Source organism: Hemiscyllium ocellatum, chromosome 18, assembly GCF_020745735.1.
Source record: "Hemiscyllium ocellatum isolate sHemOce1 chromosome 18, sHemOce1.pat.X.cur, whole genome shotgun sequence".
Lineage (NCBI taxonomy): Eukaryota > Metazoa > Chordata > Chondrichthyes > Orectolobiformes > Hemiscylliidae > Hemiscyllium > Hemiscyllium ocellatum.
The window spans coordinates 71,005,035-71,032,199 of record NC_083418.1 but is presented as its reverse complement, the minus strand read 5'-3'; the positions used below and the strand labels follow the sequence as shown (position 1 = coordinate 71,032,199).

General features: G+C 39.5%; 1 protein-coding gene across 2 annotated transcripts in view; it reads right to left on the bottom strand.

Moving 5' to 3' along the window:
- The window catches only part of mettl15 (methyltransferase 15, mitochondrial 12S rRNA N4-cytidine), a 151,901-nt gene that overhangs the window by 77,423 nt on the left and 47,313 nt on the right, over positions 1-27,165 (bottom strand). The window contains exon 2 of one of the 2 annotated variants that reach the window (XM_060839098.1): positions 9,639-9,775. In XM_060839098.1, the coding sequence (XP_060695081.1) occupies positions 9,639-9,775 (137 nt within the window). Of the gene's footprint in view, positions 1-9,638; positions 9,776-27,165 lie in introns of those variants that run through there. The other variant, XM_060839099.1, reaches the window with a different exon arrangement.

Below are 27,165 nucleotides of genomic sequence, written 5' to 3'. Positions count from 1 at the left end.
TTACATATTACATACTCACGCAGACCCTTTCTCAAATACACGCTCTCTCAGACACACACACCCCACAGCCACAACCCTTCTCACAACTTATTCTGTTACACACACACACACACACACACACACACACACACACACACACACACACACACACACACACACATATCCATGGGGTGAATTTGCATTTGCATAATTGTAATTGCAGATACATTCTATCTTGTCCAAAAAGCATACAAACTGCAGGCAGTCAATCTATGTCACATTTTATAAATTTCTACTTTGGAAACAGAACCAATCTGGCTCAACATTGGGATACAGACAGACTCTAACCTCACGCCTTTAATGCATTGTCTGAGCTGCTACGTCACATTTTTAAAATAAAACTTTAAGTTATCGTGAGAATATGACTTGAAAGAAGATCTGAACTGAAATCTGCAATCCATTCTAAAAGATAAAAGACTTAACAGCAAACTACGTTTGGTCAAGATATCGTATTAGTTGTCTGACACTGATCTTTTGCTACAAATTCTGTGTCTTATGATCCTGCTCCACAACTACCTGGCGGATGAGCAGCGGTCTGAAAGTTAGTACTTCCAAATCAACCTGTTTGACTAGAACCTGGTGTCGTGAGAGTTTTAACTTTGTCCACCCCAGTCCAACACCGGCACTTCCACATTATGGATATTATAGCAGTTAGTTTTCACTAAAGAAACATTTTCAAACTGAATTGTAGATTCCCTAATTCTGAAAAGAAAAGATGCTAATAGTTGTACAGTATCAACACTGTTTACACTGCTTTTCAATATTTTCTTGCAAATTCTCACAAGAAGCCCTTGACTTATGTCCTTCTTGTGACTTATAGGATTAAAAAAACTGCCCAGTAGTTTAAGACCATGTTTATCATTATTTTTCCAAATGACTGTTTGGCATGCATTGGACTTATGCATAGGTCTATACAGTTCTTCAGTAACCCAGATAACAGTGAATCTTCAGCATCCTTACAACATCATGATCCTCTGTTGACTGCAGCTTAGAACAGTTTCCCTGCACAGTTCAGTAAAACTCCCTGTGGACCAACTGAGTGCATTTTGCACACAGTAACTGTGGGTTTAAGTGCTAACAATGTATTTGAAGCATTAAATAAGAACAGATGAAGAGAAAAGAAGCTTGACTCAGATTGTAAGAGCAGCAGCCAAAACAAAAGTAACAAGGTGCAATAGTATCCTTTAAAAAAAAATTAAAGGTCTTTTGTTTATACAATATGAAATCAGCCCGGGGTCCATTCAAATTCACTTATCAATCAATATATAATTTTCTGCAAATTTCCTCTGTGTTTTTAATTTGTTCTCTCATGGAATGTGGATATCACTAGCAAGACCAGCATTCCTAATTCCCTTTGAACTGAATGACTTGCTGCACCATTTCAGAGGACAATTAAGATTTAGCTGTGGAATTGGAGTTGCATGTACACCTGACCAAGGAGGCAGAATGCAGGTGGAAGGCAAATTTCCCTCCTTAAGGGACCACAGTGAACCAGATAGGTTTTTGATAGTGTCATGGTTATCATTATCAATATCTTAGAGCAGATAAGACTAAAGGAGGAGCTGATTGAGGTGTATAAAATTATGAGGGGCACAGGCAAGATAGATAGGGAGAAAGCTTTTTCCTTTGTGGAGGGGTTAATAAGCAAAGTTTCAAAGTAAGGAACAGGAGGTTTAAGAAGGGATTTGAGATAGAATTGTTTCACCCAGAGAGTGGCAGATATCTGGAACTCATGCCTAAAAGGGTGGTAGAGGAGGGAATGCTTAAACCATTTGAGAAGTATTTAAGTGAGTCATGAAACTCCATAGCATACAAAGCAACAGGCCAAGTACTGGATTGTTGATGGATGTTTGATGATGGGTGTAAACTCAATGGGCTGAAGGACCTCCTTCTATGCTATAAAAACTCGAGAACATTAATGGACTAGTTTCTGATTCCAGATTTTAATAAATGATTTCAAATTCTGTGGGGCTAGAGCATTAGCCTAGGTCTCTGGATTACTGGTCCAGTGACATTACATTGCCTTAGCTATAAGTTATTTCAGCTGTTGGAGCTGCACAACAAAATATTCAAGTTTAAAAAAAGTAATGAGAAGAACAACAATTTTTCAAACATTTGTCTCCCACAAACCTATTTCAGTGGCGAGATTTATGGCTAACTGTAGCACAATACCAGGATGCACAGAATTAGATTGCTGGATTCAAATGCACATCACCTGAAACTTAGAACAGGAGCTCAGGTCATGAAAATGTGGACAACGGTTGAACTACTCTGTTCACAAAATAAATTTTGTGTCACTTAATCAACTGACTCAAGATTTCACTCCTCAATCCTTGCAACGGGTAAAATACTTTACTGCTCCTTTTGTCCTCTGGGTTCTGAGTTCCTTTCCTCTTGATTCCCAGAACACCACTCACCAACACTACACTGTCAATGGGGGTTCAAGGGTTGAGAGGAAGAAACAAATATGAGACCATGAATCTGAGTTGAGAAATATAGTTAATGAAACAGAATTCAATTGGTGTCATGGAGACCATTTGTGCATGCAACAAAAACGTCACGTGTGCAAAAGGTTGGGGAAGGGGTGGAGCAATGAGACCTAGGTTTCATTGTACACCAGTCGCTGAAATTAAGGATACAGGCACAGCACGTGGTGAAGAAGGCAAATGATATACCGTTCTTCACAGTGAGAGGATTTGAGTACAAGTACAGGAATGTCTTGCTGCAAATGTATAGGGCCTTGAAAAGACCACACCTGCAGTACTGAGTGCGGTGTTGGTATCCTTTTCTGAGAAGGATGTTCTAGTGATTGAGGAAGTGCAAAGAATATTTCCCACACTGATTCCAGAAATGGCAGGGCTTGCAATAGGAAGATAAAAAAATTGGATCGGTTAGGATAATCTTCACGGCAGTTTAGAAAAGTAAGAGGGACTCTCATAGAAACCTATAAAATTCTAACAGGACAAGTCTGGTAAATGCGGGAATGATATTCCTGATTACCAGGGAGTGCAGGACCAGGCTTTATAGTCTAACTTTAAGGTTAGGCCATTCCGGACTGATGAGAAACCTCCTCACCAGAGTGGAATTCTCCGTCACAGAAAGTGACTGAGGACAAAATATTGAATATTTCAAGAAGGAGTTTGAATGGGCTACACCTGCTTCTATTTTTACTTCTGTTTTTCTGTGTTTTCAAATGGTTCTAGACTGCCATGCATTGGGAAGAAATGCCCAATGTTCTTAAGCATGATACATTTACCATTGCAATAAGTAGGGGACAATGTTTAGATTTTAGTTCTGTGTTTTTCACAGATCATCATACAATCACTAGAAGAATAAGCTTCTTTAGAGTGAACAGCGAAAATTGTCTCCGGAATGTCCTTTCCACTTTTAGATGCAGTCTTTTAACAATAGCATAAGTTATGTTGTTTATTTTTCATACATTCATGGAATGAGGGTGCCACGGCCAAGATCATCATTTACTGCCAATCCCTAATTGCTTCCAAAAAACTGACCATGTGTCACCTTCTTTGACCACTGCAGTACACCTTGCACAGGTACACTTACAGAGTTGTTAAGGTGAGTGTTCCAGGATCGTGATCCAGTAGCAGGAAAGGAATGCTAATACATTTTGAAGTCAGGATGCTACGGAACTTAGAGAGGATCTTGCATGTGGTAGTATTTCTATTGTTTTTCTATGTGTTAATAGTTTTAGGTTGGAAGGTGAGGACTCTATGACTCTACGGATCTTTGTTACAATGCAATTTGCAAAGATACATCCTCATATCAATGTGTGCTGGTAGTGGACAGTGTGAATGTACAAGGAGCTGAATGGACTCCCAGTCAAATTGGCTACTTCTTCCTGGTTGACAGAAACATACTTAGAACTGGAGTCATCCAGACTAGTGGGGAATAATCCACTACACTCCTGACATGTACCATGCAAATTATGGACAACGTCTAGGAATGCAGGAGGTTATCAATTTATCACAGACCTACCAGCCTCTGATACCTCTTTGAAGGTACAACAGTTTTGTGGCTAGCTCATTTAAGTTTCCAGTAAATAAAAACCTCGAGAATGTGAAAACCAAAAGAACTGCTGATACTGAAAATCAGAAACAAAAACAGAAATTGTTGGAAAAGCTCAACAGGTCTGGCAGTATCTGTGAAGAAAAATCAGAGTCAACGTTTCAGGTCCACTGATCCTTCTTCTAAACTGATAATAGCTAGGAAAATGTTGGTTTAAGCACAGAAGTTCGGGTGGGGGGAAAGGATGTAAGGGGCAAACAATAAATTAAGATAGAGCTCAAAGAGAGAGAAGAACAGTTGGACAGACAAAGAAGTGGATAACAGTCAGCCTGAGAGAATGAATAGCTATTAATGGAGACGGTTAGCAGCTAACAATGGGTTATGTGTAATAGTAGACCACATGCTAACAAGGCCTGGTGTGTGTGGGGGTTGGGGTAAGAACATGGGGGAAGTTGAAGCTTAAAAGTTGTTGAACTCAATAATGAGTTCAAAAGGCTGCACAGTTTCCAAGTGGAAAGTTGGGTGCTGTTCTTCCAGCTTATGCTAAGCTTCTCTGGAACACTGCAGCAAGCCTGAGACAGAGATGTTGGTCGGGGAACAAGGTGGTGTGTTGAAGTAGCAAGGAACTGGAAGCTGTGTAAAATAAACTTGTCTCTCACATCCTGCTTAAGCTTTCCCCCTTTAGCCTTAATCCTATGTCCCCTAGCAACTGACATTTCTGTCTTGGGAAAAAGACTCCGACTATCCATTCTATCCATGCCTCCCATAATTTTATAGACTTCTCAGGTAAACCCCCACCACCTCCACCATCTTTCTATATTCAAGGGAAAACAAATCAAGTTTGTCTAATCTCTCCTCATAGCCAATAACCTTCAAACCCTGCAACATTCTGGTGAACCATTTCTGTATCCTCTCCAAAGCCTCCTCATCTTCTGGTAGTGTGGCGACCAGAACTGCACATAACATTCCAAATGTGGCCTAACTAACATTCTATACAGCTGCAACATGACCAGTTAATTTTTATATCCTATCCCCCAACTGATGAAGGCAAGCATGCAATATGCCTCCTTGATCACCTTACCCACTGATGCTACTAAGGCCATTCTGTCATTTACTGTATACTTGTCTCTTGCATTAGGTCTTCCAAAATGCATCGTCTCACATTTGTCTAAATTAAATTCCTTCTGCCATTTCTCTGCCCAAGTCTACAGCCTTGTTATGTCCTGTTGTATCCTCGGGCAATCCTCCTCTCTATCTGCAACTCCCCCTAACTTTGTGTTAGTCCACAAATTTACTAATCAAACTTATTTCTATACTTCTTTTCCAGCCCTGCTTCATGGTTTCCCTCTCAGCTCCCTGAAATCTATCTGCAGGACCTCATCCTTCTTTCTACATTTATTATTGGTACGGGATATGGAGCACGCCTGCTGGCTGTTTGTCCTTCTCCCTCAAAATGATCTGCAGCTGCTCAGTGAGATCCTTGACCCTGGCACCAGGGACGCAATTTACAATCCTGGATTCATTCTATGCCAGAGAAATGGCATTCTGTTTGCCTGTTGCATTCCCCATATTCCTCATACCTCCTGTACAACCGAGTCACATATGGAATCTTGGAACCGATCCTGATGCTGCCAATTCTCCTCAGTTGATTCTTTACTCTCATCAGTATTTTAAGCTAAATGCAGCTGATGCACTCAGGGGATTTATGCCTAGTCTGCATCAACAGTCAGGCAGACATCCACTGCCTAAATGCCTCTACATCCTCGAGCTGCAGGTTAACTATGTCGGGAAACATGCTATCTAATAAACTCACAGCTTTACAGGTGGGCTACCAGCTGCTATTCAAGTTCCAAAATCTTTGATTCATGCTCCTCCAGCTGACAATACTTCTGAGTAGATAGGCAGAACCAGGTAGTGGACAAGTCGACGTTTTGGATGTAACTCTTCTCCAGGACTGGGGGTGGGTGTAGGGGGAGATTCAGATAAAGTGGGTGGTGGGATCACGGTGGTGAAGTGGGGATAGGTGAAGACAGACAGATGGAACAACCTGGTTGGTCAATGGGAGGAATGAATCCGGTAGGTGGCTGGAAGGTGTGGAAGGGAGGGGGAGGGGCTGGGAAGAGAGTCAGGGGATGAGAAGAGAGATTATTTGAAATTGAAGAACTCAGTGTTGAGTCCTCCAGTCTGTAGGTTGCCCAGGTGGAAAATGAGATATTGTTCCTCCAATTTGCAGTTTGGTTCGTTGTGACAATGTAGGAGGCCAAGGATGGTCATGTTAGAAAGGGAGTGTGAAGGGGAATTAAAATGGGCGGTGAGGGTGGTGGTGGAGGGTTATTTTTCAGCCTGGAGGCCTGTAACCAGTGGAGTGCCACAAGGATCAGTACTGGGTCCTCTCCTTTTTGTCATTTACATAAATGATTTGGATGCAAGCATAAGAGGTACAGTTAGTATGTTTGCAGATGACACCAAAATTGGAGGTGTAGTGGACAGCAAAGAGGGTTACCTCAGATTACAACTGGATCTGGACCAGCTGGGCCAATGGGCTAAGAAGTGGCAGATAGAATTTAATTCAGATAAATGCGAGATGCTGCATTTTGGGAAAGCAAATCTTGGCAGGACTTGGACACTTAATGGTAAGGTCCTAGGGAGTGTTGCTGTACAAAGAGACCTTGGAGTGCAGGTTCATATCTCCTTGAAAGTGGAGTCGCAAGTAGATAGGATAGTGAAGAAGGCATTTGGCATGCTTTCCTTTATTGGTCAGAGTATTGAGCACAGGAGTTGGGAGAGCATGTTGCAGCTGCACAGGACATTGGTTAGGCCACTGTTGAAATATTGTGTGCAATCCTGGTCTCCTCCCTATCGGAAAGATGCTGTGAAACTTGAAAGGGTTCAGAAAAGATTTACAAGGATGTTGCCAGGGTTGGAGGATTTGAGCTACAGGGAGAGGCTGAATAGGCTGGGTGTGTTTTCCCTGGAGCGTCGGAGGCTGAGGGGTGACCTTATAGAGGTTTACAAAATTATGAGGGGCATGGATAGGATAAATAGACAGTCTTTTCCCTGAGGTAGGGGAATCCAGAACTAGCGGGCATAGGTTTAGGGTGAGAGGGGAAAGATATCAAAGAGACCTAAAGGGCAACATTTTCACGCAGAGGGTGGCACATGTATGGAATGAGCTGCCAAGAATGTGGTGGAGGCTGGTACAATTGCAACATTTAAGAGGCATTTGAATGGGTATATGAATAGGAGGGTTTGGAGGGATATGGACCAGGTGCTGGCAGGTGGGACTAGATTGGGTTGGGATATCAGGTCGGCATGGACAGGTTGGATCGAAGGGTCTGTTTCCATGCTGTACATCTCTCTGACTCTAAATTAAGTGAAAAGCTACACTGGTCTCAAGTGACTTAATGTGCTATGATGTCACTTTAGGATAGGCCACCATTACTCTAGTTAATCTTGCATCAAATGATTTAGTTCAACGAAGATTAGGACCTTTATTGTGACTATGGAAAGCAGTACATATATCCCGCAAGCAATTACTTAGGTTAAAATGACATCTCTATTGAATATTGTATTCTGTGCACAATTATTCCACATATTTCAGAATCAAGTAAAAGAATCCTAGTGGAACAGCAAATCCAGTATGTTAACCAGTCAAGTATTACATAAGTACTGGTTCTATCTCCAAGAGGAACCAGATTTAAATTAAACTTCAAATCTGTCAAGTACTGCTTTGGTTCTGACAAAAGAGATAGATGATGTTGGTACATGTTCCTGCATAGTTCCATACCATATACAAACTTTGGAATGGTTACACGAAAAAGAGTTTATCAGCTGTGCAACACGGTCTTCAAAAAGAGTTCGTAATGTTTACGATATAATCTGAACTATCAAAGCCTTCAAAAGAACTGAACAAACTAGAGCAGAGTAGGACAATTTGTAGTCGCTAACGCAACATTTAATCTCGCATTATTTTCATTGGATGAAACAAACTTATGATTTATTTTTGTAACATCTGGTAAAAGACCACATGGCAATTCATTGGCAAAGTGCTGAAGTAACTCAATACACATAAAACACCTCTACAATCAAAGGAAGATCTTAAAATGAATAAGCTTCAAAATAACCACATTGTAGAGTTAGTTAGTACTGTAAATTATCACATTGCTCCTGGCTTCCATTTTTCTCTAGGGCTTTACATTTAGAATCATCAAACAAACTTCACTTATTGCTCATTGTGTAATAAGGGTGGGTGTGTCACTTCTATAAATTCTACTTTTTGTTTTAACTTGGATTTTTGAACTAGTAACATAGCATGAGGGGCTTTCTCAAATGATGGACTTCTAAGTATTTCTGTAGCCAATGTGATTCCTTTCAGAACAGTTTGAGAGAGATAGTCTCCAAGAACTAATGGGTTTTGGATTCCTGGAAACAATTACAAGCAAACAAAGCGAGCAGTGTAATACATTAGACTTTCTGATGGAAGATTTTGGATGCACTTTTTTTTAAAGCTTGGAGTAAACACCGAAAAGCCTGGATATTTCAATTTTAGTTTCAGTTTGGGGCAGTTCTGCAGAAGTCTCGGCTGAAGTTGCATGCGTCAAGCAGTTGCTCCTGAGAAAAGGTGAAGATTTGATCAGATCACCTCAAAACAAGGAACTTAGCAATGCTTCCAAACCAGAAGTATTTGGATAAAACCCAAAAGAGCTCGGTGAAGCTGAATGAATGCTCCAGAAAGAAGTAATCTCATCCTCCAGTCTGGAAGTTGTTGTCACAGTTAAATTAAGCCAACAGAGGTAAAGAGAAAGACATTCATTCTGGCGAGAGCATTGTAAAAAGTATTTTTGGAAAAATGGAGTATTTTTGAAATCTGTGAAGTGCTGTCTTTGGGACTAATGGGATAATTAATTGATGTTTTTATTGTGTTTCAAAATCTTTAGATTTGTGGCACAGTGGTTAGCACTGGTGTCTCACAGCGCCTGAGACCTGCGTTCAATTCCCAACTCAGGCGACTGACTGTGTGGAGTTGGCACTTTCTCCCCGTGTCTGCGTGGGTTTCCTCCGGGTGCTCCGGTTTCCTCCCACAGTCCAAAGATGTGCGGGTCAGGTAAATTGGCCATGCTAAATTGCCTGTAGTGTTAGGTAAGGGGTAAATGTAGGTGTATTGGTGGGTTGCGCTTTGGCGGGTCGGTGTGGACTTGTTGGGCCGAAGGGCCCTGTTTCCACACTGTAAGTAATCTAATCTTAATTTATTCTATTTCTCTTAATTTATTTTGCGTAACAAACTTTGTTTCATCATTGTCTGCAATATTGGATGCTTCTGTTTCAGTGAGACGTCACTTTGTTAAAATCAAATAAATCAAATCTATCAAACCAGATGTCATTCTAAAATCTGACTTATCCAATAATAATATTAGCTGGGAAACATCATGAGGCAATTTATTAAAAAGTCATTTTAATCCTGCATTTTTCTCAAAAAACACCTGAGTAAATTTAACGATTCTCACTGTTAGAATATGTAGGCAATAATATATAGGTTTTAAAACATTTAATATTAAACACAAAATGTTACTTACGGATATGTCTGGGAAAGCTGTTTTGCAATTTCATGTGCTATTGGATCTCTGTCCAAGGCAAACACTGAGATGTCAGAAGCTTGGGAAAGGATCATTTTTGTGTGGCCTCCAGCCCCAAAAGTCATATCTAAAAATATCTGGAAACAATGGCAAACGATGTCAAATAAATTTGAGTAAGAAAATATTCCACTGAAGCAATACTCCAAACACACTACTTTCCCAACACATTGTAAACACAAAGCATTCTCCAGTTGAAAATAAACCTATTTGTTTAAGTGAACATTCTATTTGTGAGCAGATGGAAGCTTTTTACACAAGTGGGCACCAATGGGTTTCACTTCATCGTTAAATTAGTAAACAGCTCCTTCAAACAGTGAAAGGCATCTTTTCTCCATTCTAAGTGTAGCAAAGTGAGTAAAATATTAATTAATGTCTTGTTGAGAAGCAATTTGGGATTTCCACAAATCCACAATGGAACATCCATTTTTGGCCAGCGATGCAAGAACCTACCTCTATTGGTTATGCTGATTTTTAGATTAATCTGAAATAAAGAATCAACTGGCTTGCTTTTTTCCTTTATATCAGATGGGTTCAGTACATGCTGGACCTCAAATATGAGATCAACTTTAGATCCACAGTAACACAAGATTGCTCCTCTCAAGGCAAGCTTTCTCATTCATTTCAGTCGAGTATAGGAACAGGAGTAGGTCATTTAGCCCGCTGAGCCAGTTCTACCATGGATGATCTGTGGCCTAACTCTGTAGACCTACCTTTGGGCCACATTCCTTAACACTTTTACGTAACAAAAAAAAAATGTCAGATTTAAAACTAACAACTGGTTGAGCATCAACTGCCTTTTGTGAAAGACAGTGCCAAGTTTCTATCAACCTCTGTGTGTAGAAATGCTTCCAAACATCTTTCATGAATGTTCTGGCTCTAATTTGTAAACTATGGCCAGTGGTTCTACAATCACTAAACAGTGGAAATAGTTTATCTTTAGATTCCGTTATTTCCTGTTAACATCTTGAAGACTTTTATAGCCAATACTTCTATGGATGTTAAGTCCATAAAGCCTCCTTCCATTTTCTTCAGGGAGATTATGGAAGGCCAATGGCCGCTGGTCCAATTAGTGATGGCCACATTCCATGATGAATGATTTTTTTAAAAAAGGGACATTTTGAAATGTTTACTGGTCTGCAGGAAGATCAATGACTCTTCTTAGTTCGCATCAAAGTAGATCAGAAGTAAAATGTGACACTACATCTGAGTGTGAGAAGATAAATTTTTGACCAAATTTAAATCACATTCAAGTATATTGACTTAAAATTGCCCTTCCCGAGGGGGTAATCGCATAAAAGCCTACAAAGTTCTAATAGGACTAAGCCAGAGTAAATGCAGGAAGGATTTCCCACTAACTAGGGAGCCCAGGACCAAGCATCACCCAGTGGCTCACTGGGTGGCATTGCTGCCTCACAGCTCTAGCGACCTGGGTTCAATTCCTACCTCGGGCTACTATCTGTGTGGAGTTTGCACATTCACTCAGTGTCTGTGTGGGTTTCCTCCAGGTGCTCTGGTTTCTTCCCACTATCCAAACACATGCAGGTCAGGTGAATTGGCCGTGCTAAACCGCCCATAGTGTTAGTCAGGTAAATGAAGAGTAAGGGAACGAGTTACTCTTTGGAAGATCGGTGTGGACTTATTGGGCCAAATGGCCTGTTTACACACTGTAGGGAATCTAATCTAATTTACTAAGGATATGAGGATGGCCATTTAGGACTGGGGTGAGCAGAGACTGATGACCTTGTGGAATTTCTCTGCTCAGAAAATGCTTAAGGCCAAAAGATTGAACATTTTCAAAAAGGAGTTAGAAGTAGTTCTGAGAGCTAACGGGATCAGTGGTTGTGCAGAAGAAGCAGGTACTGGATAATCAGCGATGATAATTTGGAATGGCAAAGCAGGATTGAAGGGCTGAATAGCCTACTCCTGCTCCTACTTTCTATGTTTCTAAGCGAATCACTCCATACAGCGAAGGGCTTGGGTATGTGCAACAGGAGAAGAGTTGTGAAATTGGATAAAGGAGTAAAAGTTCAAAAACAAAAGAATTCTAGTTTTTTTTTCCATGTATACTTCCAACACAGTAACCAATCACAAAATATTGCAGTTAAAGACGGCATCTTCCTCCACAATAAAAATTAATCATAAAAGACTCATTCAAAAAGCTTCAGCATAAACAACTTAGCACACCCACTGCTGTTAGTTATTTTGAATCAGCAAGAGGTCAAGCAAGAGCATATACAAGAAAAACTTGTCAAAAGATGACTTCAAGTTTTTTTTAATTCATTCACAGGATGTAGACGTCATTGGCTAGGCCAGGATTTATTGCCCATCCCTAATTGTTAAGAGTCTTTCCTGTGGATCTGGAGTCACATGTAGACCAGACCAGGTAAGGATGGCAGTTTCCTTCCCTAAAGGACATCAGTGAACCATATAGGTTTCTCATCCAATGATTGGCAATGGTTTCATGGTCACCATTAGACTTTTAATTCCAGATTTTTAAAATTGAATTCAATTAAAATTCATCTTCCTTGACTGGGTTCAAACCCAGGTCCTCAGAGCATTACCTGGGTCTCTAGATTAATAGGAAGGCATAGGGCTTATGCCCGAAACGTCGAATCTCCTGTTCCTTGGATGCTGCCTGACCTGCTGCGCTTTTCCAGCAACACATTTTCATCTCTAGATTAATAGTTTAGCAACTTCATCATGAGACCATCGCCTCCCCTAAATGAGACTGCTAAAACCACTTCGAAAATTAGTCATCCAGGGAATCGTCTACATTGAAAATTTTAAAATGATCTATCAAAATAAATGTTATACAGTGTGATTTGTATTCTCCCCATTCAGAATCTTGACCTGGAAACCGGAGGAGTGACTCCAACAAAAACTGTTCGTTATTCTTATTCATTCACAGAATGTGGGCTCACAGTCATTGCTATACCTAAGTACCTTTCACTAGGTTATGATGAGCTCCCTTAATATAGCTGAATGGTTTACTAGGTGAGTTCAGAAGGCAGTTAAGAATAAACCACATTGCTGGGGAAATGGAGCCAGATAGCAAAATACCTTCTCCAAAAGGCATTAACAAACCAAATAGATTTCAACAATAATCTGGCAATTTCATGGACACCATCGTGGAAGCCAGGTTTTAATTCCAGACTGATGTAATTAACTGGATTTAAATTCCATAGTGCTTTGTTGGGATTTGAGTTTAATACCAAATAATAACCTATTATTCCTTGTTTTTATTATGTAAAATGACTGCTATCTCTTTCTATGAAATATAGTAAATGGTAGAAGATTTCACTGATCTTCATTCTGGGCTTATCTTGCTTTCTACCTTGACTATTAGCTCCTTCTCACAATAAGTATAGGCTAGCCATCAGTTACATGAGAATTGTCCAGATAAATCAGAACATATCTTAAGTTATCTTTATAAAGCACATTTAATGTAGAAAAAAAACTTTGTAAAGATGCTTCATTATGACCAAGGAAAAGTGTCAGAGGTACTTAATCACTTAATTTAGTAAAACAGTTAATTTGATTTTCCACATCCAGCTGGAAGCATAATGCATTTTCAATACAAATAAGCACAGTGAATATTTCAGAATAGTTCAGTCATTAGTCAGAAAGTAATTTTACCACCTACACAATTCCAATCAATTACTTTTAAACAGCTTTACTCGTCACAACAGAATTTCATTAAATGCATGTGCTTTCTTCCAAGAGCAAGGTAATTCTATTTTATATGAAAACTCTTACATAATATTTATTCACCACAATCTCACAAAGGAATTTATTGCACAAGAGTGACAAATTTCTGGAATCTAATACTGTTGAAAATTTATTTTTTAAATATGAGCCTTGTTTCTAGCAATATTCAAGAAATTCACAACCCTTTGAGTGAAGAAATTTCTCCTGATCTTACTCCTAATTCATCAGCCCCTTATTCTAAGTTTATGCCTGACATTTTAGGTTCCTTGTTCAGGGGAATCAATCTTGCAGCACGTACCATCAAGCCAATTCAGAAACCTGTATGTTTCAATGAAATCACCTCTCATTCTTCTCAACCCCAGGGAATATAAGCCATAATTACTTTTATTGTAGGAAAAGCCCCTTATTTCAAAGACAATTTAGTGAACTGTGATCAACCACCTCCACTGAAAGCCCTTTCCTCCTCATATCCACTGTCAATATCTCAGCCGTGGTATTTTGCATGGTCCTTTGACTCTGTTTGGCAGTTGAGTTTATTGAGGAAGTGACAAACGTAATCAATGATGGTAAGGCAGTGGATGGTGTCTACATGGACTTTACTAAAGCTTTGGACAAGGTCCCTCATGGTAGGCTAGTCTAGAAGATCAAATCACATGGAATCCATGGTGAATAGGCAAGTTGGATGCAAAACTTGCTTGACCATAGAAGACAGAGGGCAGTTTGGAGAGTCATTTTTCTAACTGGAAATCTGTGTTCCACAAGGATCAGTGCTGAGACCTCTGTTGTCTATATATACAATTATGTATATAAATGATTTAGATGAAAACATAGGTGATCTGATTGGTAAGTTTGCACATGACACAAAAATTGGAAAGTTGTGAATAATGAGGAAGAATATCAAAGAATGCAGCAAAATATCGATTAGCTGGAAAATTGGGCAGAGAAGTGGCAGGTGGACTTTAATCCAGACATGCTTGAAGTGATGCATTTGGGAGATCAAATACAAGAAGAAAGTATGCTATGAATAGCAGATCCCTTAGGAGCTTAGACATACAGAGGGATCTTGGGGTCCAAGCCCTTAGCTCTCTAAAAGTGACAATACAAGTAGATAATGTGGTAAAGGAAATGTACGGCATGTCCATCTTATCGGTCAGGGCACTGAATATAAAAGTTCACAAGTCATGCTGCAACTGTATAAGACTTTGATCAGGCCATATTTGGAGTATTGTGCACCCTTCTGGTTGCTGCAATATTGGAACAACGTGGAAGCTTTGGAGAGGGTGCAGAAGAGGTTTACCAGCATGTTGCCTGGATTGGAGTATAATAATTTTAAGGAAAGGTTGGACAAACTTGGATTGTTTCTGCCAGAGCTTTGGAAGCTGATGGGCAACCTAATAGAAGTATATAAAATTATGTGAGACATAGCAAGGTGAATAGCCAGAGTCTCTTTTTCAGGGTGGAAATGTCAAATAGTAAGGGGCACAGGTTTAAGGTGAGAGGGGGACAAGTTTAAATAAGATGTGCAAGGCAAGTTTTCTTGCACAGAGAGCAGTAGGTGCCTGGAACACACTGCCAGGGGAGATGGTAGAAGCAGATATGATAGAAAAGTTTGGGAAGCATTTAGACAGAGAATAGAGGGATGCACACTAAGTGCAGGCAAACAGGATTAGCTTAGAACAACATCTTGGTCAGCACAGACATGCTGGGCCAGTGGGCCTGTTCCTTAGTACTGGTTTATATTCTAAAGGGAATTTATGTTCAACCAATTTATTGGAGTGCTTTGAAGGATGAATACACATTGTTAAAAGGGACCACTGTGTTGCACTTGGATTTCCAGAATGCATTTGACACGGTGCCACATAAATGGTTACTGGATAGAAAATTGGCTGACTGACAGAAAACAGAATGCATACATCAATGGGTCTTTTTCACATTGGCAGGATGCAATAAGTGGAGTACCAGGGTAGTCTGTGTTAGGGCCTCAACATTTTGTATGTTATATCAATGACTTAGCTGAGGGGAACGAAGGCAATGATGAATAGATTTGCAGATGACCCCAAGGTAGATAGGAAACTGTGTTGTGAAGAGGACAAAAGGAGGTTACACACCAATACAAATAGGTTGAAGAGTGAAATCGGGCCGAAGAAAAGTAATGTGGGAAAATGTGCTGAATTTCACATTTGAATGAAAAAGCAGAATATTATCTAAAATGAGAAAAACTGCAGAATTCCAAGTTGCAGAGTTATCTCGGTGTTTTAGCGCAGGTCACAAAAAATTAACAGCAAAAAAATGTACCAACAGCAAGCAATCAAAAAGTTAACATGCACCTACAGCAAGCAATCAAGAAGGCTAATGGAATGCTATTCTTTATGAGGGGGATAAAACAAAAATGTAAGTATCAACAACAGAAATTTCTATAAAAGAAATTTCTATAAAAGTTCAGCAGGTCTGGCAGCATCCATGGAGAGAACCCTGAGTTAACGGTTTGGGACAAGCGACCCTTGCTCATTACTGATGGCTGCTTTTCCTAGCTCTGAAGGGTCACCGGACCCGAAACATTAACTCTAATTTCTCTTCACAGATGCTGCCAGACCTGCTGACTTTTCCAGCAACTTCTATTTTTGTTTCTGATTCACAGCATTTGCAGTTCTTTCAGTTTTTATTTAATATTTTTAAGGAAGTGGTTGGTAGATTTTTTTTTGTTCAACAAAAGAATCCAAGAATATTGGGATGAGATGGGAATGTGGAATTTGAAACACAAACACATCTTATTGAATGGCTGAGCAGGTATGAAGATCCAAATGGCTTAATTCAGTTCTTAATTTGTATGTTCGTGTGCATTCTTCTGCTGGGTTTAAATCACAGAAGTTCAAAAATTACAAACTTTCATCTCCAACACACAGCATTCCTCTGCCCCCGCCTTACCCATTTGATCCATACTTTTATCTCATTTTGCCTCAAACATTTCAATGCCCACCTGACTGCTCCCTGATTTCCACCTTCTGAACTCTCAACCAGTCCCACGAACTTTCAATGTTCCCTGCTCAGTTGAAAGGTTAAAATGCATCACAATGAAAAAATATAGGTCTAAAAGTTTCTTTTAAAACATACACTGGAATGACTGTGCAGCAATTTAAGGTGTGGCCAAAAGCAACAAATAGCTCACTAACAATAAACAAAAATTAGAGAAAATATTGTTCACATCACTCCCACTCTTGTTCATCTACATTTATCCCGATTTCACAGCTGTTAATGTAAAGTTCTCACATTCATTTTAATTCCTATCATTGCTCTGTCCCTCCTTATGCATGTAATCTTCTCCAGCATTCCTACAAACCCTTTCACTTCTAAATTCTTCAGTCCTCTGACTCTGGTTCCCTTTATCTCACCAGCAGTGATTATGCTGATAGCTGTCTCAGCTTCTTTCTGGAATTGCTTACTGAAATCTGTCTCTTTTCATTCCTCTCTATAGTTAAGACCATGTTTAAATACAACTTTATTAATAAAAGTATTTTTTTCTCCCTTCTTCTGATATCTCCTTCATAGCTTGCCTTGGCGTATTTTTTGGTAATGCCTCTGTGAATGTCTTGGGATTATTTTTGCTATACTAAAGATGTTACTTGAATGCAAGTTCTTATTGATACAATTATCAATGCCTAGCACATGCATGGAAACTAAATCAAGTATAGTAATTCAACAGGCAACAGAATTCAGGTGAAAGAGCTGCAAGATATGATATAAAGCCTCAACAGAGTCTCCGTTACCAGAATTATCTAACTGCAACTTGACATACTTACATTAACACTTTACATAATAACTACAGATTAGTTTAGAAATAAGAATTGTTGAATAAAGTTTTAACACCATTGTTAAAGCAAATTATTATTTTCAATATTTGTAATTCTTGAAAAGGCAAATCTGGATTTCAGAAACATCTGTCAGCATATGATTCATGGAATATGCCCAGGATGAGAGTTCAGCTTTAATTAAGCAACTGAAGCATGAAGATATCAATTACAATAAATGGGAATAGTGGCACAAACCAGAATGTGTTGGTTGCAATCAGGGTTGAAAGATAATTTAGCATCAGAAAATGGTGAAATTAGTACTTTTTTTTCAAAAACTCTCTCTCTTTCTCTTTAGTGTGTTCATAAATAGAGCAAAGCTAAAATAAAGCATAATGTTTCTTCATTATTTGAAAAGTAGGCAAATGAAAGGTACTGTAGATACTTTTGAACAACAGTTCAGATGCATTAGGAGACGTCTCTGAAACAGGTGGGACTTGAACCCAGGCATTCTGGCCCAGAGGTAGAGACACTACCACTGCACCACAGAGCCTTTTGAATGATATTATATGCAGAGTACTATGGTACAATTTGTGCTCTTACAATTGTTTATACAGGTATCTCTTTGAAGTGAATTCATAATTGAACCTAATTTTATTAAGATATAATCTGCTATAATACATACAAAGCAGTCATGCATACTTGATCAACTTTGCAGGAGTACTTATCAGAATTTTGCTTTTGTGGTCAGCAATATGAAAAAATAACATTGCAACAGACATTCGAGGCTTTATAATGAAAAAGGTTTTATGTTAGAAGATTTTTTTTCTCTTGGAATATCTGGATGACAGTTTTCCTTCAATGGGATGCAAAATGGCATCTGTTTAAGTTAGTACCATACTGACTGGACGGTAAAATGTAACCCCACTATTTAAGAAGACAGAGAGAAAACACTGAATTATACATCAGTTAGTTTGACATTGGACAAGAGAAAAATGTGAAAGCCCACTATAAAAGATACAACAGCAGAGCATTTGGAAGATAGTGACAAGACCACACAGAGTCGAATAGATTTATGAAATGGAAGTCATGCTTGACAATTCTGCTGGATTGTTTTTAGGAGGTAAATGGCAGTATAGATAATGGGGAGCCAGTTGAGACGGTTTACTTTGATTCTCTGAAGGTCAACAACAAGGGGAGGGGGGGGTACATGTTTAAAGTGAAAGGCAGAAGGTTCAGAGGGGATTTGAGGAAACAAATTTTCACCCAGAGGGTGGTGTAAGTTTGGAATACACTATCTGGAAGGGCAGTTGAGGCAAGAAACCTCACAGCCTTTTACTTGACAGAGCACTTGAAGTGTCTTAGCATTCAAGGTTATGATCGAGAATGTGGTGCTGGAAAAGCACAGCAGATCAACCAGCATCTGAGCTGCAGTAGAATCGACATTTCAGGCAAAAGCCCTTCATCAGAAATGAGGCTTGTGAGCCCAGGGGGCCACCCCAACGTTCCTGATGAAGGGCTTTTGCCCGAAATGTTGAGTCTCCTGCTCCTCGGATGCTGCCTGACCTGCTGTGCTTTTCCAGCACCACACTCTCGACCTTGTAGACCACTCAATTAGCAATCAGGTCAGTTCACACCCTACTAAGCTGGCATCCTATTTTCATAGTATTCTACCCAGTTGGCACTATACTTACCCAACAGCCTGCCTTCAATCTCCTAGAACACTAACCTCACGCTTACTTAGCATTTGACAGAAGCTGTCAAAGTGACTGCCTGTGATTCAGGTCATTTAAGTTCAAGAATATGACAATTGACTGTTCTGAAAAGTAGGGATTATTAGCCTTCCCCTGACAGATTTTACAGTATGAGAGAACTAGCAGAATGGAAGGAGTCCTGCATTTCCGAAAGACCCTGATCGTAATCTCCCTCAGAAATGAAGGGTTCTCTCCTTTTGTGAAAAAAGGAACTGATTTGCAGTCTGCTTGAGATTGCTACTCCTTGGAAGATGAGGCCCGTTATTTTTCTCTCGCTACTCAACAAAAACTTATATAGCGTATCTGAAATTAGATGTAGTGGAACATCCAAGGCACATAATTGGGTAGTTACAAATTGATGTATGACAACACACTAGACAGGTGATGAAAACTTGGCTGAAGGGCAGCTTTGAAGGAGCATCATGAAAGGGGACAGTAGAAAGGTGTTGTGCAAGACTTCCTGAAAATGGGACCTAAGCAATTGAAGACACCACCAATGGTGGAGAGATTAAAATTAAGGATATACAGCAAGTTAGAGTTTACAGGGGAGTGCAGAGACCTCAGAGGGTTATAGACCAGCAATTGCAGAAGCAGGGAGAGGTAAGACCACAGAATGAGAATTTTGAAGTCAAAGAATACAATGACAATTTGTGAGGTAACACAATAACAAGACTTTTTTGCAGTGAACCCAGCAGTGAGCTCTTCAAGGGTATGTAAACTTGGTGGAATGTTGATGTCCAACATATTGGAGCTAGAAGAAATTAAATGGGCAAATAAACTTATATGATGCATTGATTTAGATTAAACTTTCACAATCATTGGGTAGCTGTCTACACTTTATTATATAACAGCCTATATGTCAAAACAAAAATATATCTAAATATTCTAATCAAGGATTGTTCTGGCTTATACTCCCAATGATTTGATAACATCTTGAGCATTGTGGCCAGTCTGCAAAGTCTTATTCTGAGAAGAGGGCTAATCATGAGCAAGACTTAAGAAGATTATCATTGATGAAAGACCAACAGCATTATTCTCCTATCAACAGCAGTTCATATCAGGCTTAATTTCCTATCATTATAACAGATGTAATTCTGCAGCAAAATGACAACAATTATAAATCTTGCTGCTATTCTATTTAGTCAGATGATAAAACAGCAATTTGAATGCAGATATGCAGCAATCCATGGTGTAGTCAAATTTCAACAGCTGCAGAACATTCATTCAATTAATCAACATTAGACTAAAATGGAAAGTTGGATTCATTTGTTTGGTTAAAGGGAAGCAAGAAAGAAGATGAGGAAATTAGTGACTGAATTCCACATGTATCATACCTCTCATTTCTCTTAGTTAAGTGTCAATTCTTTCCCATAAATGTAATTATTTTCAAATGCAAGACTATCGTATGGGCAAGCACAGCAGGTAATATTGTTCAGGTAGATTCCATAAACCAAATACAGCATATTCCAAAATATTAAGTGCAAAAATAGGTAATTGGGCCAAAGAGGTACATGTCAGTGTTTAAACATGATACAACAAATATTTTTCATTTGATCCATCAACATAATCCTTCAATTTGCTGCCTCCCTCTGTATCACTCTCCCTCCTCATGTATTTATCCAGCTTCTCTTCGAAGGCAACTATACCACAAAGGGTAGTTTAATGAATAATAGAGTTCCACTTTCTAGTTATTCTTTAGACAAAACAGTTTCTTCTGAATTCCCTGTGAAATTTTTTCATAACTATTTTATATTTAGGCTCATAGTTCTCGTCTTGTCACAAGTAGAAATATCTTCCCAATGTATACACTATAGAGTCCAGAGGTAACCTTAAAGCATTCTCAGACTCACTTCTATCTTGGAGAAAACAGCTCTGCTATGTTCAATTCTTCTTGATGGGCATAACCTTTTTGTTTTGCCAAATGTCATGAAAGTTCCACATTTAATATTTTTAAGGACATGACTTTTGAAGAATGGTGGAAAATTAATTCATTTCGAGTTCTGTGGAGACACCATGAGATATGTGAGCAGAAGTACATCAATAGACAGATTCTGTCCATCCAGATATTCTGCCATTCAGTGAGATCATTGCTAATCATATAATCTTCAACTCTACCTTCCTGCCTCTTCCCTTACTGACTAAAAACTTGTCTCTCACAGCCTCACATATACTTAGCAACTCAGCCTCTACATCCACCTGTGGTAAAGAATTCCACAGACACAATATAATCAGAGAAGAAACTCTTCCTCATCTCCTTCTTATGTGGGCAACACCTTACTCTGAGATTATGCCATTCAACCCTAGACTCTCCCAAAACGGAAACAACCTCTCTGCACCTATTCTTTCAAGTCCCCAAGATTTTTATTGAAACATAAAAGTCAACTCTCATTCTTCCAATAAGCACAGGCCCTATCTACTCATAATCTCTCCTCATAAGACAGTGCTTCCAAACGTAAAAGTCAACCAAACGAACATTTTCTGAACTACCTCAAATGCCAGTATATCATTCCTGAGGTAAGGGGGCAAAAACTATTCACAATATTCCAAGTTTAGCCTACCTACTGCCTTGAATAGTTTGAGTAAGATTTTCCCATTTTATACTCCTATTCCCTTCAAAACAAAGGCCAAATTTTCATTGGCTTCCCTATTACCTGCTGGAATTTTATGCTAGCTTCTTTGTAATGTATGCACAAAGATTCCTAAATTCCACTGTGCTGTAGTTTTCCACAGTTTTTTCTGTTTAAATAATAAGCAATTCCTCTATTATCTTTGGCAAAGTGTATAGCCTCATACTTTTACACCATCTGTTTCATCTACTAACTTTTTCCCACTCTCTTAATCTGTCTATTACTTTGCAGGCTTTTTGTGTTGCACTCATCACTTGCCTTCCAAATTTTTGTGCTATCAACAAACTTGACAATGATATATTACAGTTTCTAAGTTATTAAATGTATATTGTTGCGTAAGCAGGGATTCTTGTGACACTCCACTGGTTACAGATTGCCATTCTTATCTGAGTTCTATTAGTTAGCCAATCCTCTTACCGTGCTAACATACGACCTCCAACACCATGGGCTCTAATAAAAGCAAAATACTGTGAATGCTGGAAATCTGAAACAAAGCAGAAAATGCTGGAGAAACTCAGCAGATCTCGCACTATCTGTGGGGAGAAAAACAAAGTAAATGTAGAACCTCACTTCTGAAAAAAGGTCAAACTCAAAATGTTCACTTTGTTTCGCTCCCCACAGGTGCTGCCAGACAATGGGCTCTCACCTTAGTAAGCAGTGTAACATGTAGTACGTTATCTAGTATGTTCTGGAAACCCAAATACATTACAGCCACTGTGTCAACTTAAGTTATCTTGTTTGTTATCTCCTCAAGTAATTCGAGTATATTTGTTGAGCCTGATTCTCATTTCATGAAGCCATGCCTGACTATAATTAAGTACATAATGTATTTCTAAATGTTCTGCTAATACAACCTTTATAGTAGACTCTAACATTTTCCTGAAAATAGATGTTAAGCTAACTTGTCTTATAGTTACCTGCTTTTTGTCCTCTTTCCATTTTTTAAATAAAGTTGTTACACGAGCAGTTTTCCAACCCCCTGACACTTTTCCAAAATCCAAGGATTCCTGAAAGATTACTATCAGTGCATCCATTGCCTTTGTAGCTATATCTTTTAATAACACTTCATGGAACCCATCGGGTGCAGGGGACTTAAATGATCCTCAGCCCCACAGATTTTCCTCATAACTGCTAAGGTTGGTGACCTGTAACCAGTGGAATTCCACGTGGATCATGCTGGGACTGCAATTGTTTACAATATATATGAATGACTTGGAGGAAGGAAGAGAATATACTGTAGCTAAATGTACAGATGCCACAAGAAAAGGTGGGAAGCAAACTGTAAAGGGGATACAACCAGCTTCCAGAGAGATATAAACAGGTTATGAGTGTCTCTTTGCCCCATTAACTTTTCTTATCTGCCTTTCTTTATACCAATTCTTAAGCCTTTTGAATTACTTCAAACAACACTATGAACTTGAACCTTCGTGCAAAAACAAAATTCCTGGGCAACATCAAATATTGTTTGGATCGGCAGTTCAGAAGAGCCAAAAACACATGTGGGTTATGTTTTCCTGAATTTAGTAGAGAATTTGAACCTCTAATATGGGATTAATTTAATACCCATACAGAAAGGTCTAGGTTAACAAAGGAAAACCAGAGCAGCATTGTCAAAGGCAGTCATGCATGAAATTTACACAAGCTCTTTGAAGAAGTAACTGTCTAATAAATGGAATGTTGTACATGCTGTTTTTGATTTTCAATAATCCTTCAATGTAACACTTAAAGTTATTATCCCTGTTGATGTTAATACTGGACAAGTAGGATTCCAAAGTGAAACATGGCTTGATAGAGCATAACTTTCAGTTTTGCTATTGTTTACCACAATGGTCAGTCACTCAAGATATTCACAAGAGGCTGTCAATGTACTTTTAACAATAGAACAAAGTTCTTTATGTGGAAATAAATAGTAAAAACTTTATAAAACACAAGGAACTACTACTATTGCACGCATTATGTTCACAAACATAAGATATTTAACATTTCTGTAACTTATCCCAAAATCAACTGACATATCCCTTACATTTTAAAATGAGCATTAGTGTACAGGAGGAAATGAGTGGACCAATGCCAAAGTTATTATCAATTAAATCCAATAAGTGCTGAGAAGTGGATTAGAAAAATAATGCTGAAATTTGTCCAATAGTCACTGATCATAGGAAATAGCATTTGGCTATCTCAGAATTATGCCTGTGCCATGTGTTACCGAAGCTAGGAACAGAGACAAACTACAATTGAAGACATGGCTAAACAGTAGGTGCAGGTGGGAGGGCTTCAATGGATCACTGGTCTTCCAGGGAAGGTGAGACATGTAAAAGAAGGACAGATTGCACCTAAACTGGAGAAGCACCAATAGCCTGGCAGGGACATTTGGTATTGCCACTTGGGAGAGTTTAAATTAATATGGCAGGGAGGTGGGAACCAGAGCAGCAGATCTTAAAGTATAAAGACTGGGAAGAGCTTGAACCTAAGGCAAATATAGCTGAGAGGAAGAGCAGTAAGGGACAGGTTGCTGAGCTCAGTGAAACTGAAGGCTTAGACTGTATTTGCTTCTATGCAAGAAGTATAACAGGTACTACAGACCTCCCAGCTGCCAGCAAAAGATAAAGGAAGAGATATGTAATCAGATACTGGAAAAAATGTAAAAATAACAGGATTGTTTTAGATTAGATTAATTACAGTTTGGAAACAGGCCCTTAGGCCCAACAAGTCCACACCGACCCGCCGAAGCGAAACCCACCCATATCCCTACCCCTACATTTACCCCTTAACTAATACTACGGGCAATTTAGCATGGCCAATTCACCTGACCTGCACATCTTTGGGCTGTGGGAGGAAACCGGAGCACCCGGAGGAAACCCACGCAGACACGGGGAGAATGTGCAAACTCCACACAGTCAGTCGCCTGAGGCGGGAGTTGAACCCAGGTCTCTGGCGCTGTGAGGCAGCAGTGCTAACCACTGTGCCACCTTGCCGCCCACACCACCGTGTTGTGGTGGATGATTTTAACTTCTCCCATATTGACTGGGACTCCCTTAGTAGCAGGAGTTTGGATGGGGAACAATTTGTTCAGTGTGTGTCCAGGGAATTTTTTGAAACAGTTTGCCGATAGTCCAATGAGGAGAGAGCCATGTGTATTAGGAAATAAGCCAGATATTCAAAGTTTCAGTGGGGGAACATTTTAAGAATAGTGACAATAATTCAATAAGTTTTTGATACTTATCAATAAGGGCAACAGTGGACCTTGGATGAAGGTGTTAAATTGGGGAAAGGCCAACTATAACTGAATTAGGTAAGAATTGGAGAATGGAGATTGGGAGCGGCTGTTCGAAGTTAAATCCATATCCGAAATGAGGAGGTGGCTGTTTGAGGTTAAATCCACATCTGACATGTGGGAGTCTTTTAAGAACCAGTTGATTAGAGTGCAGGACAGGCATGGTCCCGTGAAAATGAAGGATAGAAATGGCAAGATTCAGCACCCTTGGATGACAGAGAAAATGATTAGCTTAGTCAAAAGAAAAGCATGGATAAAATCTAGGCAACTAAAAACAGACAAAACTCCTTAAATAACACAGAGAAAGTAGGAAGGAGCTCAAACAGGAAGTTAGGAGGGCTGAAGAGGGGCGATGATACATCCTTGGCTGGCAAGATTAAGGAGAATCTAAAGGTATTTTAAACATACATTAAGAGCAAGTGGAGAGCTCAAGAAAGAGTAAGCTCACTAAAGGATAAAGGAGGGAAGGTGGTGCCAGAGGAAATGGATGAGATTTCAACGAATACTTTACATCAGTGTTCAAAGGGAGGGACATGAGCAGGATAGGTTAGGGAAAGGTCTGGGAATACTCCAGGGAAAGTCAACAGTATTGAGGAGGAATTGTTGGTGTCTTGAAATACAGTAAGGTAGACAAGTCCCAAAAGCTAGACAGGATATATCCCAAGATGCTGTGGGAGGCAAGAAAGGAAATAGCTGGGTCCTTAACATATATATTTGCATCCTTTATGGCCTCAGGCAAGGTTCCAGAGGAATGGAGAATGGCCAATGTTTAAGAAGGGAATCAGAGCTAATCTAGGTAATTACATCAGTGGTGGGGAAGCTGTTGGAGAAAGTACTCAGAGACAGCATTCATTCACAATTGGAAGCGAATGGACTTGTTAGTGATGGGTTTGTGCCAGGAAAGTCATGACTCATCAATGTGATTGAGGGTTTTAAATGATTGATGAGGGAAAGGCAGTGGATGTTGTCTACATGGACTTTAGTAAGGCATTTGATAAAGTACCTCATGGCAGGCTGGTACAGAAAGTAGAATCATGAGATCTGGGCGAGCTGGCTAGATGGATACAAAACTGGCGTGGATGTAGAAGACAAAGAGTTGCGGTGAAACGCTGCTTTTTTGAATGGGGATTATTAACTAGTGGTGTTCCACACAGATCAGTGCTGGGACATTTGTTGTTTGTGGCATATATGAATGATCTGGAGGAAAATGTAAGTGATCTAATTAGTAAGTTTGCAGATGACACCAAAATTGGCAGAGTTGCCGACAGAGATGTGGACTGTGAAAGGATACAGTGGGATATAGAATGCATATTTGGGCAGGAAAATAGCAGATGGAGTTTAATCCGGACAAATGCAAGGTGATGCATTTTTGAATATCAAATTCAGGTGTGAATTATAAAATATATGGTGGAACCATTAGGAGGAATGACATACAGAGGGATCTGGGCATACAGGTCCATAGATCCCTAACACTGATATCAGAGGTGCATAAGGTGGTCAAGAAGGCATACAGTACACTTGTCTTTACCAGCTGAGGCACTGAATATAAAAGTTGACAAGTTATATTACAGCTGTAAAAAAGTTTAGCTAGACCACATTTGGAATACTACATGCAGCTCGGGTTGCCACATTACTTTGTTTTGGAGAGGGTGCAAAGAAGGGTTACTGCTTGGTCTGGAGGGCTTTAGTTATGAGGAGAGGTTGGATAAACTTGGATTGTTTTCACTGGAAAGATACGGGCTGAAGGGGGACCTGATAGAATTCTACAAATTATGAGAGGCACAGGTTTTTTTTCCCTAGAGTGCAAAGATCAATTACAAGAGGGCACGGGTTCAAAGTAAGAGGCGGAAAGTTTGAGGGAGAGGTGTGGGGAAACTTTTTCCACACAGAGGGTAGTGGGTGCTTGGAGGTGATGGAAACAGGCAGGTTAGCAATGTTTAATGGTTACATAATGAGAGGCTAATAGATGGATAGAATCCATGCATAGGCAATAAGTAGCAGGTCTAAATAAGAATAGGAATTCTTGGTGGGCTGATGCACCTATTCCTGTGCTGTATTGTACTGTATTACAGATCTTTTTGTTTGCCTGTTAGATTGAGATTTGGTGAGGTGTTGTAACTATCCTGGAATTGGAATCAAGGTTAAAATACCACTGATCTAGAAAGTCTTTCCTTAACAGATGATCAAGTGTGAGACAATACTAGGAAGCATTGACCAATTCAAATCAATTACTTGTCCTTCAGGTGAAGATTTGTCTGAATTCATAGAACATAGAACATTACAGTGCAGTACAGGCCCTTCAGCCCTCGATGTTGCGCC